General features: G+C 41.3%; 1 protein-coding gene across 1 annotated transcript; it reads left to right on the top strand.

The window, feature by feature from the left end:
• Positions 1 to 3,344: 3,344 nt before the first annotated feature.
• On the top strand, positions 3,345 to 4,361 carry LOC141629629 (high-affinity nitrate transporter 3.1-like). The gene is made up of 2 exons (XM_074442603.1): positions 3,345 to 3,363; positions 3,904 to 4,361. Exons 1-2 carry the CDS (start codon positions 3,345 to 3,347, stop codon positions 4,359 to 4,361), a joined length of 477 nt encoding a protein of 158 aa, XP_074298704.1.
• Positions 4,362 to 17,729: the final 13,368 nt, after the last annotated feature.

Genomic DNA, 17,729 nt, shown 5'->3' with positions numbered 1-17,729 from the left:
CTAAATGCGAGCTAAAGGGACAGTAAAAGGCTTCATTCTGCTTCTTCTAGGTCCATTCCTGCAATTAAAGCCAAACGAACCAAAGTAAAATATTCAGGACATTTCATAGCCCAAAACTACGGGAATTGCATAGAAATGCGTGCAAATAAGTGTAATACCCGTCCTTTTAGGGACCCATTGACCGATGTTGACTGACCTTATACACCTGCCTTAACCTTCGGAAAACCTTAAGAGTGATGACTTATGATGATATGAGCCTTTGAGTACATGTTACTCGATCTAGCTGAGGCTACTCGATCGAGTAGCTTGGGAACTCGATCAAGTAGATGCCACTCGATCGAGTAACGAGTTTGTAGTTATAAATCATATAATCGTGAAATCCAAATCATTTCTCCTTTCTCCCAAAACCTAAATGCCGTCATTCCACTTTCCTCCACCATAGTTCCTCTACTTGAGACCCTTGAGGATGGTTACACCAAAGGGATGGGATGCTTAAGTCGGGTAGCGGTCTTTACGCCGGATTGCTTTGTATAGGTATGTTGTCATCATCATCATCATCATCGTCATCTTTGTTTTCAGTTATGGTTGTGGTAGTAGTAATAGATGGTTGTGATGGTTGCTATAGGTGGTGTTGATGGTTGATTGTTATCTTGTGATCGGACGCGGAATCGATGCGGTTGTTAAAGGTAGGTTCGCCTACTCAGTACTGTTGATTGTCTAAAGGGTTTTTTGTTGGTGCATAATTGGATTAGTGTATTGTTGATGTTCGGTTGTGGTAGTTGATTAATTGTGTTGAGATAGTAGTTGGTGATTGTTTTTTGTATAGCTGGTTGTGATTGTTGTCTGTGGTTCTCGAGGTGCGTCCTCGGCTGAGTGGAGTCACTTGCGGGAGTGACTTCACGCCCTTGATTCGCTTTCTGTGGAACCCGCCACAGAAGGGATGTGCACATTAAGGAACATGAGTTTGTCGCTCGGAAAGATGAGCGGGGCTTAGGTGGGAACGGCTACGGTCCCCCACTGGCAGGACTGAACCTTCGGGCAGTCAGAGATGTGTGGTCGGTTGGAGGAGGTGGTGTATATGTGTAATGTTGTAATTTGTGTTGTGTCTGCTTTTGTGTTGTTACCTCAGTTACTGACCTTGTGTGGTTTTGTTGTGTTGTGTTTTGTGTTGTGTCTACCGTGATCCATTATGGTGAGCAGTCAGTCTTAGCAGGTTGATGTATGGATCTTAGCTGGGTGCTTGAAGGGACGAGTCTATCTATCACGAGTCATGGCAGAGATAGTTTCACCTAGTTGATAGTTACCACGAGTTGTATCTTTTGTATCAGTTGTTTGGTTAAATCACTTGTAATTAATATAATTGTTCTTTTATCGACATTTGATTATTACTGATCTCGGGCGACCGAGATGGTAATGCGCTTATCTGCTAGGGAAGGTCTTGTTAAGGCTCCTTGGTAGATGGGGGGTGTTACAAAAAGGCTTAAAAAGGCTATATAAAATGCACGCATCAGCCGTAGAGAGCCTGGAAGAAGATCCTGGAGCAGGCAGCTTCGCCTACTTACCTACCTCACCAAAATTAGTGTCTACCAGCAGGAGCAGGGAAACGCAGAAATTCTGGGTCTAGAGCAGGAGTTTTGAACTATGTTCGTTATGTCCAACAAACATGCACTTGTTCCGGCAGAATGGCGACAACATCCAAAACCTGAAAAATTAATTTCCCTCGTCACCCTTAGGCTGAAAAGGAAAATTGGGGGCAATTGTTGGAGTCAAAATTTACAATTTTTGTCAAAGGGACACGTGGCAGGCACCGGTTGGAGGAGATCAAATGAAAGGGATTGATGACTTGGCATAGCTAGGACCACAAGATCAAAGTAAGAGAAACACACTTGAATGTTAATAAAAGCACCAGTCAAAAGGTCAAAGGTCAGCATATTTGGTTCCTAAAAAATAGGTAACCGTCCCTGGAAGCTCGGAAACGTGCGCGGAGGAGCCTGTAGGAGCCAACCCTAAAAATAATAACTACAAAAAGAGGAGCAAAACTCAGCCAGAGGGGGATCTCATTCCAAGGCAATACACAATTACTGAGCAACGTCATTTTTCTTCTTCAATATCATTCTCATCAAACACCATTGTAGTTTCCTTTCTTGCTTAATTACTTCGATTATAGTGCATACTTGGCGGGATTCCGACTCCCCCCCCCTCCCCGCGGTTGTTCCCACATCGGGTTTTCCGCGTAACCAAAATTCATTGTGTCGATCTTTCTCTCGTTACCTTTCATACTCGTTTGCATCGTTACTTTTTTATTCATTCGTAGTTATAGAACGTTCACTTTGACTCACTAATTTAGATAACTATACGATAAATTTTTACCAAAACAAAAGTCATAATGAGTGGACTCATAACTCATAACCTGAGTTAAAACTCCGTCAACATCATATTCGTGTTAGGAATGAAATTGTCAATATACCAAATCGTCCCTCCTAATTTTTATGTTTCTTTTGTAATAATAATAGTACGGAGTATTATTTAAGATCAAGTACGATCCCCTTAATCAGAGACGAAGCACAGTACTGGCCCACTGGGCCATGGCCCGGGCAGACTTTTGGAAAAAAAATTTATCCTACAAAAAAAAAAAAAAAAAATCCTTGATCTTCTCCTCCATTCTCGTGCTGCATACCACCGAAAAAGAGGGCTTAAATTTGTAAAGAAATTAACTATAATATAATTACCATAGTTAAAAAATTAACTTTCTATATTATGGGATAAAAAAATTCTACTAATTGTTAGTTGTTACTGCCTTACTGGAAATTGGAAAACAAAGTAAAAACAAAAAACCCAAAGTTATTATAAAAAAACTCAAATCGAGAGTTTCTGCCGATTGCGGATTGCGGTTGATAGATCGAGATTGCAGAGATCAATTGATCAATTACAACTTACAAGTAATTTCTCGCCTAATTTATTGTTTTCTTTCATTAAGCAAAAGTACTTTACTTGATTAATTGTAAATTCGTTCTTTAATACCATTAGCTCTGTAAATTCGGATGAGAAAAAAATCAATTTTTCTAGATAACTTGCCTTGATAACTTCAATATCGCCGAAAAATCGCAATAGATCGCTGCTTATGAATGAAATTCTTCTAATTTTGATTAAGTTAGGATTTAGGAATAATATTGGCTAACAAAATTGAGTTGGGCGATGGACAAAATGAAATTAGTAACTCACAAAATGAGATTGGTGCTTGGGTAAGCCTTAGGGGGAGGTGTTAATTGATCTGTAGAAAAGGTAATTGGGAAAGATGAGTTTTAGGTGTTTTGGGTTAGAGGGAGCCGAGAAGTAATTGGGAAATGGGAAAGATGAGCTTAGGTGTGTATTGGTTTGGGTAATCCGTACTTAGGTAGTTGGGTAATGGGTAGACTTAGAGTTTTAATGACAAATTTTAATGACAAAGACTTATAGTTTTGTCTTTGTCTAGAATTCATACTTGCTTTTGATTTATTTATTTTTAGTTAGCTAAAAATTAGCACTAGTTCAGTTATAAATACCTTTAAAGATTTGAAAGAGCGTCAAGCTCTATTATAGTTATATCGTGATTATAGTTTTATGATTTTTTTTAAAAATTATTGTCACTTTTTAATGTTGTTTATGATTATTTAAGTTATGTTTATGTTTATGATCGTATTTTAAATGGAATAATATTATATTATATAAAGTCATCGAAAAAAGTGAACATATAGTGAGTAAGTGAACGGGAACAAAAATTCCGGCCCAGGGCAAAATTTGGTCCGAGCTTCGTCCCTGCCCTTAATTAATTGTATCGATAAAGAATTCGACCCACCGCCAATTTGCTATTTATCCTTATCGACAACCGCCCCAAAATTAATGTGTCGAATTTGTCTAAAACAGCAAATCTACAAGCTGGATTGGACAAAATTACAGTAAAATGGACACTAACGAAACCAGGCGAAGACGCAAAATACATCAAAGTTGCAGTAAAACTCTGCTACAGAAAAGAGAGCCAAATCGACCGGCCATGGAGGAAAACAGAAGACGAATTATTCAAAGACAAAACCTGCGCACACGACATCGCTACGAAACTATACTCCGCCCCTGGAAACACTACAGAGTATTTAGTCAAGAAAGATGTTCCTACAGGACATTACTTCATTAGAGCCTATGCTGTCCACTCTACTGGTGCTAAAGTTGCTTATGGTGAGGATAAGAATATTGATTTGATTGTCACTGCCATTACTGGCCGTCACGCTTCAATTGATATCACTGCAGCGATTTTCTCCGGCTTCTCTGTTATTTCACTTGCGTTTTTCTTCTACCTGGAGAAGAAGTCGTCCAAGCGAGCCACTTAAATAATGGGTTTTATCATACCAGGTCTTGTATGAGACGGTTTTACTTTAAACTGATGTGAACACGCCCATTGCCTAAAAGGGGTGTATTTTATTTGTTTTAAGTTCTGTATTTTGGTTTGTTAGGTCATGAAAAATGTTCATCTTTAGCCTTCTGATTTGTTTTAATTAAAGGCTTATTGGCTTCAATTTAACTTCAACTTTCTCTTAATTTGTGTCTAATTTCCATTCATTATCGCAATCAAATAATGTACTCGTGAACCTTTTGATAACTACACCGTAATTTTAATAGGGAGTTGAAATTCGTTTGCACATAACCTTAGGGTAAAATCGTCTTATAGACTGATTCAGACAATGTACTCCGTATTTACGAATCTACAATAAAGTCCTCACTAGATAGATGGCTTGTCGTTGATAGGTTACCAATTCAAATTTCACATCTTTATAAGTAAGTCTTCTTAGGCCTTGTGTTACAATACATGCATGACTTTGCCTCTGTTTTACATAATATATAATGTAAAATCGTCTTACAGAGTATAGACTAATTCCAATGATGTACGAGTACTTTGTATTTGTGAACCTACAACGTCTTCACTAGATAGATAGCTTGTCTTTGATAGGTTACCATTCGAATTCCACATTTTTATAAGCAAGTCTTCTTATGTCTTATACTCCGTATTACAATACATGCGTGCTGCGTGACTACTTTGTATGTGACCTTAGCTTGCTTTCATTCAGTTTGGATCCTTTTCATTTCCATTCAACACTACAAGTCTACAAGTTCTATCCTGAAACGATCTACCCGCCTCCCTCCGCTGGCCAAACCTGTTAGCAGTTGAAATCCTTGGCAGTGTCACAAAATTAGGAAGAAAGGTCTAACATTTGCTAGTTATATTGTCTTTAGGGATATTCTCTCAATTATGCACTCAACTTTTCGTTTTTAAGGCGTACCCCTCGTTTTTCACAAAAAAACTTTGACCGACAATAATTCTCTGTTACGAGTTCAGAAAACGGTAATTATTTTTTTCAAACCAATTATCTCGTCAAGGCCTTCAATTTAAAAAAAAAATTCACCGCTTTTTGAACTCGTAGCCGGTAGTTATGGTTGGTCAAACATTTTTTAACGAATAAACTTTGACCGACCATAATTCCCGACTACGAGTTGAGACGTCGGTGAATTTTTTTTCCAAACGGAAAACCTCTTAAAGACGGTCAATTTGGAAAAAAAACGTTTATCGTATTCTGAACTTGTAGCCAAGAGTTATTGACAGTCAAAGTTTTCTTGCATGAAAAGAGGGGTATATCATAGAAAATTTCCCTTGTCTTTATTATAGGCCAAGCTATTGTATTTAGTCATTAAACAGTTGTATTAGTGTAAGCATTGACATAAAACCTCCACTACTCAGTTATCTATTGGTAATAAGCAGTTGACTTTGATTAAAATTGCAATTAGTAACATCAACATGGCATTAGATAATGACACACAAGAAAACAAGCCCTTGAAGAATAGTCAACATGTAGCAACTCACCATATATACACAATAATACAAATACAATACAATATCGAAATTTTTTATTTAAAACGATATCCGACTTAAAAAACAGAACGGCTTAAATAGATATAAAATACAAAAACAGACTGCCTAAAAAATAACAAAATGTTCATCTACCTATATAGGGTAGTATTTGACCGTTTTATAGTTAAGACGAATATAGGTAGACGAGCTAATCCAATATTACTCTTTTACCGAGTATAATCAGTTTACTATCTCCAAGTAGTTATTAATTATGGTGATAAGTAATGACATAATACATGATAACTTCTCGTAGTTATGTACGGTGTGTTTGTCGGCTTATCACATATGCATTGGTGAGTTGGTTCATGGAATCTAAGAACACAGTAAAAACAATTAAATGAAACTCGACTTGACGTGTCTTAAAGTTAACTCGAAATATATGAGACATTCGAACTAACCCGGCTCAAACATACCCTTCCCGAATCCGACTAAACCGACTCATTTATTTACTCTCATTTACTCATGCTCATGAGAGTATGAAGGCTGAAATGAAGGCCGTCCCGACTCAGATTTACTTGACCTGAATCCGTCTAAATTGATCCGTTTACAGATTTAGTGGCTCGTGAGATTAAGAAAACTAGAAAAGCCTAAAATTAAGGCAACAATTAAGAAGTAAATAATGCGGATGCCGTACGTTAAGGATTGAAGTGGAAGCTAAGGGTAAGATTAACAATAAGACTCTCCCAACTCTTAAGACTTTGCTACATCAACTTTCCACTAACTTTTATTATTTTTTTATTATTCAAACTCACCCCAGACTTTATACATTATCCGTCAGACGGACCTCAGCCTCTACTTTTTCATTTCACTTTTTTTTTTTACAAATTTTAAAAGAAAAGAACAAAAAGAAATAACACATGGGATCTAATTATTGGATAATTTCCCTTGAGAGTGGAGTCAAGACTCACCCAAACTCTTAAGTTGACTCAACTTAACACTTTATTAAGACTATGGTAGTGTAGAATTTTTAAGGGGGAATGTAATTGAGAGAAAAAGGAGAAGTCATCGAGATAAACTTGCTCAACAATTACAATATTATCAAAGCCTTTATATAGGCATTACAATCTAAACTACGTAAAAGCTAACCTCTAGCCCTAAGTGGAGGGTATCCCACGTTTCCCATTACCAGATGGATTTTTCTAACGTGTGTCATAAGGGCACACATTAATAACCTAAATATTGTAAGATTTGCAAGAGATTCGAACTAATTATCGTAAAAATGAGTTTATACTTGAATATTTGATGAGAATCTCTTGCAAATCTTACCACATTTAGGGTACACGTTAGAAAAACCCTTACTAGATTAATGCTAACAACTAAACCCACTAACTTAGTGTTCCATATTAATAGTAATCTAGTTTCTAACTAACAAAATAATAGGAAGGTAGTTCTAACTAATTTTGGAGCAAACTCCAACACACCCCCTTGATCCAAAATTTATCGGATCTATGTTCGATTTTTTGTCACGCCGAACCATACTCGTTGTTACGTCCTTGTCGTAACCAAAAATCTACGAGACCTTTATATTCTCGTTTTCTTCAATCTTCATCCATGTGGATAATAAAATAGACCACCTGTTGAAATGGACCACCAATGCATACTTCCTCGTCTTGGATTTGCAAACATAGAAAATGTTTCCATATTGCCATGTTGTTGTGCACTTGCTAGTGAAACTCCAATTAGTTCAATAGGCTACTGATTTGCCTACGTACACCAAAATCAATTGATGGAGTATTTTTTTTTCTTCCATGTTGACAGAGTGTTTAACGATGGAAAAGAATGAGTTGCAATTGTTGGTTTCATTCATTAGCCTTTAGGCAATAAATAGTATAATACATTAGCATCAATTTTAGGAGGATCATATCAATTTATTACCTTAACAACTTAACAATATTCTTGTTTAATCAATGCTAATATCTTGCCTAATATTACGCCTGACACCCCCCCCCCCTCCCCCCCCCCCTCATCTCAAATTGGAGCATGAGGGTCAAGAGTGCCCAGTTTGCGGAGACGATAGTGATAACACCCAAAGGCTTGGTGAAGAGGTCAGCAATTTGCTCATTAGTCGATACATGGGATGGCTGGACAAGACCATCGGTGATTGCGTCACGAACGAAATGGCAATCGATTTCAATATGTTTCGTCCTCTCGTGAAAAATCGGATTCTAAGCCAGGTGGATTGCTGACTGACTATCACAGAAGAGTTTCATGGGGACGGAGAAATGCACATCCAAGCTTGCAAGTAATCCTTTGAGCCATTTTAGCTCACACACCACAGCGGCCATGGAGCGGTATTCAGCTTCGGTCGACGAGAGAGACACAGTATGTTGCTTTTTTGTTTTCCAAGAGACGGGAGAGTCACCAAGGAAAACAAACCAGCCCGTTACGGAACGGCGAGTAAGAGGACAGGTACCCCAGTCGGAATCGCACCATCCAGACATAGTGAAAGCGCTATCGGACCGAAGTAGCACACCCTGGCTGGACTTCCTTTGAGATAGCGAACGACCCGTAGAGCGGCTGTCATATGAGCTTCCCTTGGTTGTTGAAGAAATTGAGAAAGGACATGAACAGAGAACGAAAAGTCGGGGCGTGTGACGGCGAGATAAACTAGGCGCCCAACCAAACGCCTATACCGTTCCGGTTCGTCCAAAAACGGACTTTGGGAAGTACTCAGCTGATGATCAATGTCCATAGGAGTAGAAGCGGGTTTCGCGCCTAAAAGACCGACTTTGGATATAATATCAAGGGTATATTTTCGTTGATTGAGAAAAATACCCTCAGCATTCCGGGCCACTTCGAGACCAAGAAAATATTTCAAAACCCCCAAATCTTTTATTTTGAAACACCGGTGTAGGTACTCCTTAAGGTAGAGATAGCCGAGGAATCATTGTCCGCAATCACTAGATCGTCTACATAAATTAAAACATGTAAACGAACCTTGTGAAAAGAGTAAGTGAAGAGGGAATAGTCGGAATAAGACTGACGGAACCCGTATTCACGTAGTGCTCCAGCTGACTTAGCGAACCAACAACGATGAGCTTGACGAAGACCATAAAGGGACTTTTTCAAACGGCACACCTTATCATCATGACCGCGACTAAAGCCCGGAGGAAGCTTCATATATACCTCTTCATTTAAATCGCCGTGTAAGAAAGCATTATGTACATCCATTTGATGTAATTCCCATTTGTTGACAGCTGCGACAGCAAGAAAAGTACGAATGGTGACCATTTTAACGACGGGTGCAAAGGTTTCCCCGTAGTCCAGGCCTTGGATTTGATGATTGCCAAAGACGACGAGACGAGCTTTCAATCGTTCAATAGAGCCATCGGATTTGTAATTGATTTTATAGACCCAACGACACCCGAGGGCCTTCTTATCGGGTGGTAGGTCCGTGAGCTCCCAAGTCCCGTATTGTTCGAGAGCATCGATCTCCTCTTGCATAGCCCTGCACCATCCATTGTTGCGAATGACGACTTTGAAAGATGGAGGTTCTGATCCTGCAGTTATAGCTGCGAGAAAGTGTCTATGTCGAGAATAAAATTTATCACAATTGATATAATTTGCTAAGGTATACGGAGTACCTGAGGGCGATGAGGGAGATTGCGGTGAATGAGGGGAGGAAGGACTGTTTGTCGTTTCAAGAACGTAACCGGACAACCTGGAATTCGGGAATTTTATGCGGTGGCCTCGTCTAAGAACGAATGCAGTATCAACGGTGGTAATGGGCTCATCGACGGCGGAGGAGGATGTTATGGGCATTTCGACGGTTGTGTCGATAGCAGTAGAGGAAGGCTCTTCAATAGTTGTGTCGGGAAGAGAGGCAGGGACATCATCAGAGGGAGGCGAGGTGTCTAATGGCTCGCTGGGAGGTATGTCATCTGGGACATACGGGGCACTGGACTGACCCGGATCATGAAAAGGAAACGAATCCTCACATAAAACAACATCGCGAGAGACAATGATAGTATTTGTTTCAAGATCATAGACCTTCCACCCTTTCTTATTATGCGGATACCCAAGAAAAATACCCTTCCGACTACGAGGTTCAAATTTATCCCTTCTCGTTTTTTGGTTGTGAAGAAAGCACGGACAGCCAAAGACTCGTAAATGTAAGTAAGAAGGAGGAACACCCAACAATATCTCATATGGTGTTTTATGGTTAAGGAAAGCAGAAGGCGTCCGATTAATTAAATAAGCTGCTGTAAGAACGCACTCACCCCAAAAACGCTTTGGAAGGTTACCCTGAAATAGCAAAGCACGAGCCACATTAAAGATGTGTCGATGCTTGTGTTCAACACGCCCATTTTGTTGAGGCGTGCCAACGCAAGATGTTTGAAACTGTATGCCCTGCGTCAAAAAATATTCGGCCATACAATTAAACTCGTTCCCATTGTAACACCCCTATATTCCGAGGAGCCTTAACTAGGCCTTCCTTGACATATAAGGGCATTACCATCTCGGTTGCCTGAGGTAAGTAATCATCAAAAGTCGATAAAACAACAATTATAGTTATATTACAAGCGTTACAACCAACTAACAAAATAAGATACAACTCGTCAGCTACACACTATCTCTATTAGTACTCGTGATGACTCATCCCCACCAGAACTCCAGCCATCAACAACATCGACACCTGCTAAGACTGACTGCTCACCATAAGGGATCACGGCAGACACATAAACAAACAAGACAACCACACAAGGTCAGTAACTGAGATAAGACATAACGAAACCAACAACAATCACCAACACATTACAAACACAACCAGTCACACACAATCACACCCACTCCAATCAATCTCCTCACCCGACCGTCCACCGGACCAGCCCGCGCGATGGGGGACCGCAGCCGTACCCACCAAATCCCCGCTCATCATACCGAGCGATAACCCTGTCCCATTAATGTGCACATCCCCTCCCGTGGCGGGTTCCACGGAGGGCGAAACTAGGGCGTGAAGCCACTCCCGCAAGTGACTCCACTCATCCGAGGACGCACCTTGAGAACCAGAGACAACCAATCACAGACAGCTGCAATACAACAACAACCAACAAACTGTATACACCAACCGATTACCGCATATACGCTGCCACACAAACACAACAACCACGACACAACAACCGACACACTAGACCATCCACAGAAACTGAGTAGGCGAACCTACCTTTACGAAACTGCAACGATTCCATGTCCACACACGCAATATCCAGCAACCAAGCAACACCTATATATACAATACAATCATCTATTACTATCATTCTAATCCTAACTGAAAACACAAGACACAGATGATGATGACGACATACCTACACGAGGAAAACTTTGCAAAGGACTGCTATCCGACTCAAGCTACGCACTCCTAAGGCATAAGGACCTTCAAGGGCTTCCATGGAGGACATATGGTGAAGGGAAGATGAAAGGGCGACATTTAGGTTTTGGAGAAAGAGGCGGAAATGATTTGCGGATTTAACAAAACACGATTATAAACCCTCGCTGAAAACACGCTACTCGATCGAGTGGCCCACCTACTCGATCGAGTGGCCCCTACTCGATCGAGCATCTAAGCTACTCGATCGAGTAGCCTCTACTCTATCAAGTACCACCCCTAACTCAAAACACAGGATAACTTTGGTACGCACTTCTAAGGACTATCACTGCTTCCAAGGTCGGTCAACGCTGGTCAACGGGTCCCCGAAAGGGCGGGTATTACAGTCTTCCCCCCTTAAAAAGAACTTCGTCCCCGAAGTTCAACTCACCTAACCAAAGCTCACGATACGGAAACAAAGCGGCATCACAACTCCTCCGACATAGGTCACTATTCTCGAAAACACCATCCCCCCCTGTGTCATCATCATCAACTGTCTAACGCTCCATATAGATCGACCTCTACAAACTACCACTTGAAATACTAACCTCACAACACGAACCGGCACAACCAACGATTACCCGACACCTTACGAGATTACACTTTCACTAGCAACAACCATCAACTATGTTATCCAACGATATGGTTCTATTCCCAACACATGACATCATAACTAACTTTCTATGACCGGCTTTTAAGCATACTATTCAACTTTACTTCAACATACAAGTTACTCAACGAACAAGTGCAAACAGTTATAATTTCATACAAGAAATGTAACCAAAGTAATAGAAAACCTTATAAACAAACAATAAAATAATTGCAATATCGGCCTTTTTATTTCGCGACATTACTCTTCCCCTCTAAAAAAGAACTTCGTCCCCGAAGTTCACCCCCAAATTACTACACATGTTACTTACTATTACATCTTGACATATATCCAACCCATATTATTCATTATTGACATTACTCATTAATCATACAACCATTAAACCATAAAAACATCTGCAACCATATTCAGATAACTAGCCACCGTCAAGAATGCTAAAATGAATGCAATAAGAACCAACTACTACTCCACTATTTGTTATGAATATGCATTCAAAATCCAAACACGACTTCCCACATATGAAATTAACGGTTCAGACATGTTACTAATCATCAATAACCATGTTAAACACCAAAACATGTAATTATATCACCATTAAACAATTTTATTTAACGAAAAGTTCCTGTAACAGTGCTACTCGATCGAGTATATAGGGTACTCGATCGAGTGCCCGCTACTCGATCGAGTGTCTTGGCTACTCGGTCGAGTAGCCCTGAGGTCAGAATACCCCATTCTTGTCACACCTGCAGCTACTCGCCCGAGTGTGGAGCACTCTGTCGAGTAACCACAGGTCAAAACCTTAGAAATTCCTGTCATAACACCATATATATATAAAAACGTCACATACGCGCGAGTCGGGATGACAACCCGACCCCCAAAATCCTGTAAACAAGTTCAAACTAAGCAAACCCGGCCTTATGGCCATCCATACAAACCAAAATAAAAGTTCCAACTAAGAACGACTGCCATCATCCAACATCATCAACCATAAACAAAAGAAAGAAAAAGGAGTATCACTCCCGCTGCTGCTGCTGCTCATCCATCATCTCATCTCCACCACCATCTCCTCCCGAGGTGCCTGCTCCCGACGACCCAATACCCGCATCAACCCCTACCCCAGCTCCAGGACTCACATAATATGGGGTCAACCCACCAAAAGCAAAGGACTGTGGTATCCCCCATGCCATCTGGTCCACCCTGTAAGAGTGGAAAACCCCACTATAGTCCCCAACTCCGCTCCACCACACAGGGTGTGGTCCCTCGGTACCAATCCCCTGAGAATACGCCATCTCATGCATGTTCCGGAGTGTCAAAGTGGATGACACTCTCTCTGTCAAGTAGCTCGAACGCGTCTCCAGGGTATCGAGGTAGGGGTAACAAGGAAAAGGGTGCTGTTGTGGTGCTGTTGGCCGTGGTCTAGTCTCAGCTATCCTCTCCCTCACTCGACGAGGTCCTCTCCCCAACCTGGGTCTCTCCTCCACTGCTGCCACATTCTCCCCCTTCTTCGGCTCGAGCATCACCTGAAGGATCGTGTCATCAATGAGGTATGTCTGCAACTGCCGAGGCACATCATCATCCTCCTCCTCCTCATCGGAGTAAACAGCTATAACCACCGGGTCTAGCGGCTCTGTCGGTGGGAGATGCTCAGGAGCCGGGATCCTCATCCAGCTCATACCCCACACTCTCCAAGCTAGGCTACCGTGGCTAAAGTTCTCAACCATTTCAGGTCGAGGTAGTAGTCTCTGTCCATAGTAGGCACCGGAGTGGCTAGGGGAACGTACTCAGAAGAAGCCTCAAAGGAGGCTAGCTTTTCAGCTAACCGGGTGGCAAGAGCACCATAACTCAAGTGCCGAGTGGTAAGAGTAGCTGATGCGTGTCATTATATAATGTTTTACACCCTATTTTACACGCATTTCAGAGCTCAATTGAGTAGTTTATGCTACTATTTCCCTTGTTTCGTGTACTTCTTCCTTTTCTTGTGATTTTGTAGGAATATGAAGATTTCAGTGGAAAATAAGCCGAATCCGTCCCTAAGTACTTAGAATTGCATTTGACATGGAGTATTGACTCGAGGAATGAGCTTGGTGCGCGTTTCAAGGCCTAAAGATAGCAAAAGCAAGGGTGCGTATGAGTTTAACAAGCAAAGAAGCATTTCACGATATTGCAGCCTCATTCAGATGGCTATATCTCGAGTTCTAGAGCAGATAATCGAGTGATTCCAATTGGAGGTGAAAGCTTATCCTCTTAGATTTCCAACGCCGCGTAGAACGCCTGATTTGACCAAGTAACGAAGAAATGGCAGTTGTTTTAAGATCGGTGCGCGCTGCAGGAATCGTCAGAATGCAATTCTGTACAGCACCTTTGGTCGATCGACTGGCCTCAGTGGTCGATCGACCACCACGCGGGCTGATGCGCAAATTAAAAGATCGAGAATTAGAAAGCCCAATGTATTCTTAGGTTTAGGTATAGAAGTGCGTGATATTCCTATATAATGTAACCTTAGTTTTCAGAATAAGCATTCAGTTTTGATCATCGAGTTCTACAGATACATTAGTTTAGATTATTTCCATTAATAAAGTCTCTAGTTTCGCATTCGGTTTTCGATCTTCTCTTTTCAATTCCTTTACACGGTATCCTCTGTTCCTTTATTCAGTTTTACTGCTTTCCTTTGTAGTATAAGAATTGCTAGGTTAGATCTCCCGAAGCCAAATTTATCGTTTTATGTTAATTGTTCATTTTATTAATTCAAGTATGAATTCGATAGCTTTAATTGTTGATTTTGTTGCTTCCATTATTTCTAGTATGAGTAGCTAAGTACCCTTCGCTAAGATGTAGGGGATCTATGGCGTAGATGGCATTAGAATAGGTGACCTCGCATTAGGGCTTGGTCGATCGATCGCTTAACCAACGGTCGATCGAGTGCCGATTGGTCGATCGACTGGGATAGCTGGTCGATCGACTGACTTCGCGTCTGGATTTGCTTTGTTTGTTTCGTTAAGTGCTTTATATTTCAATGAGACCGAGAGGAGACTTGATAGATGCTTAAACTTGACCATCCCGTAGATCGAGAGATAGGAATGGGCAATAATTAACGAATTAAAACGACTAAGTTGCTAAGATCGAGAGATAACGTGATTTAGTTTGCATTAGGAATCATTAATCAAGAACGAGAGTTAGTATTAATGAGACTTAGGGATTAGTAGCATAGGCCGAGAGGTAGTTACTATTTGACATGGACCGAGAGGACTTGTTTTCCCCATCCTTCGCGACCGTATTTCGAAGTTACCTAGGATTATGTGCCATCGCAGCTATAGTGAACCGACCGTCTTAGCATTTCTTTTATCATTGTTTACCGTCCCTTACAATCTTTATTTATTTATTTAATTTATGTCATTAGATTTAGATTCAATTCTTATCAAAACCCCCACAATTGTTACCGTTAGACTAAAATTAGAAACAACTATTATCTCCCTACCTCCCTGCGGATCGACCCTTACTACCGCTTGCTAGTAGTAGTTTGGAATTTATAAATATTATTTTTGGTACTCACTTCGACAGGTATCAAATTTTGGCGCCGTTGCCGGGGAGGCAGCGCTAGTTTTAGTTGTTTTTTTATTTTAGTTTGTGTTTCGCCTCAAGGGAAGACTGAGTACCTTGAGGCAGTTCTTATCTTCTTCTTTAGTGTTGTTTATTTGCAGTACTTCAGGAGAGTCCACTCATGTTCCATTCTCAGGAGCAGCAAGTGCTGTTTTGTGGGAGATGCGGCGGAGTTGGACAAACATCTGAGGCATGTAGGCACCCTAAGGAGAAGATGTTTGCTTTCCATCAACTTCAGCTCGACAATTCGTATAATTACGCTCCTACTTCACCGCAGCAACCATATGAGCCTCCTTATGAAGCCCCACTACCATCCACTCCGTCACAGCAAGAGTTGAAAAACGAAGTTGCAGAGTTGACGAGTCTAGTGCAGCTGCTTATGGTGGAGGTACAGAAGAGTAATGCGGCAAACTGTGCCTTAATCGCGGTGATATCTCAAATTGCTACATTAGACAAGAATGCAAAAATGAGATACCGAAATCAATTTCACTCTCTGAATCAGCGTATTGAGACCGTACATGCAATGACGCCGAGGAGCGGGTCCGCTCTTGATGGACCTAAGAAAGTCACTGAAAAGGAAAGAAGAAAAAGAGCGAGAAAAAGACGGACAAAGAAGCGATTCCGGTCGATCGACCGCTTCACCTAGTCGATCGACCACTCCGCGATTCTCGACGCCTTCCGATCTTTCTGTTCATTCTGGAAAAGAAGAAGTCGATCGATCGACCACCACACCGGGTCGATCGACCGATGATGATGCGATGATGAGCCAATTCGTCCCTCAATGTCGATAACTTGAGGGATTTCTTATTTCGAGGATGAGACGACTCAAAATTATTGAGGCAAGACCCGAGTCTTGATGGGTCGATCCCGGTTCCAAGTATGACCCGATGTCGATTAATGGTTCATATCCGAGACGGTGCGGAGAAGGGTCAAGTTACAACAAAGACAAAGTAGTGGATTTTCACCTAAGTCCACCGATCTTTGGTATGAGAGACCTAGAGGAGAGGGCAAAGCTAATTCGACACCCCTTATCCGAAAGACTAGTGCCGACCAAAGATGAGGTAACATTCGATAAATTTAAAGATGTCGTGCGTAGTCTTAACGTGCAAATTCCTTTCTTAGAGCTAGTTAATCAAATACCTGCATATATGAAGTTCATGAAACAGTTGCTAGCTAAGAAGAGGTCTTTGAATGTTGTGGAGTCAGTGCATTTAATCAAGAGTCTAGTTCGTACTTAACTCACACCGCTACTCATAAACCGTCCGACCTGGTAGTTTCTCTGTCCCCTGTAATATTGGTACCTTCTCAATCGAGAAGGCATTATGTGATTTAGGGGCTAGTGTCGGTGTTATGCCTTTGAGTCTGGCTAAGAAGTTGGGATTGACTAGATTTGCCATTACCGACATGATCGTGCAAATGGTCGACCGTTCGCGATTCAACCGGAGGGGTCTTAGAGAATGTGCCTGTTCAAATTGAAAAGTTCTTTTTTCCTGTTGACTTTGTTGTTTTGGATATTCCTGAAGATGTCAACACCCCAATTATTTTGGGAAGACCGTTTTTGCACACTGCTGGTGAAATAATTGATGTAGGGGAAAGAACTTTGAAATTTAAGGTAGGGAAGCACTCTATTATGTTTGCCCAGTCTATTAGGAAGAAAGACCCCATGTGGCCCATGACCTGTAATATGATTTCTGAAAAGAAATCTTATTTTGTGCTTTCTGACATTCCCACTTCCTTACCTGTACCTATTCCTGTTATGACACCTCCGCCCCAGATTGGGAGCAATATGGAGGACAATTCTCTTGTTTTGAATGTTGTAGGAACCGGTTTGGGGAAGGAGGAACCGCTCGCTGCTCCAGCTGAGAAGGAGCCCATCGTTCAGAGAGGCGGTCTGAGATGTCTGAGCTATGCAACTGACGAGGAGCCAGATGAGGAGCCCAAGAAGAAGGAGCCAGTCAAAATTTCGGAGTCAGATCTTGAGTGTGAGGAGCTAGGAGATGATGGCCATGCTTGGGAAGATGCTAGAGATGATCCATTGAGTATTCCAGTCGGAGTAGAGTGGAGTCCAGCTTCTGAGATGAGCACTGCGGAAGCTACTTCATGTAGACAGAAGCCTTGGTCGGAGATTTTCCGCAGTTTCCGTTGATTCGTTTCTTAGACCTTTTTAAGACAATTTATTGCTTTTTAGACTATTTTACGTTTTTCGTGTGCGCGAGACTTCG

This window comes from Silene latifolia, chromosome Y (assembly GCF_048544455.1).
Source record: "Silene latifolia isolate original U9 population chromosome Y, ASM4854445v1, whole genome shotgun sequence".
Lineage (NCBI taxonomy): Eukaryota > Viridiplantae > Streptophyta > Magnoliopsida > Caryophyllales > Caryophyllaceae > Silene > Silene latifolia.
Note: the sequence above shows the minus strand (reverse complement) of the source record. Positions and strands in the feature narration are given on the sequence as shown.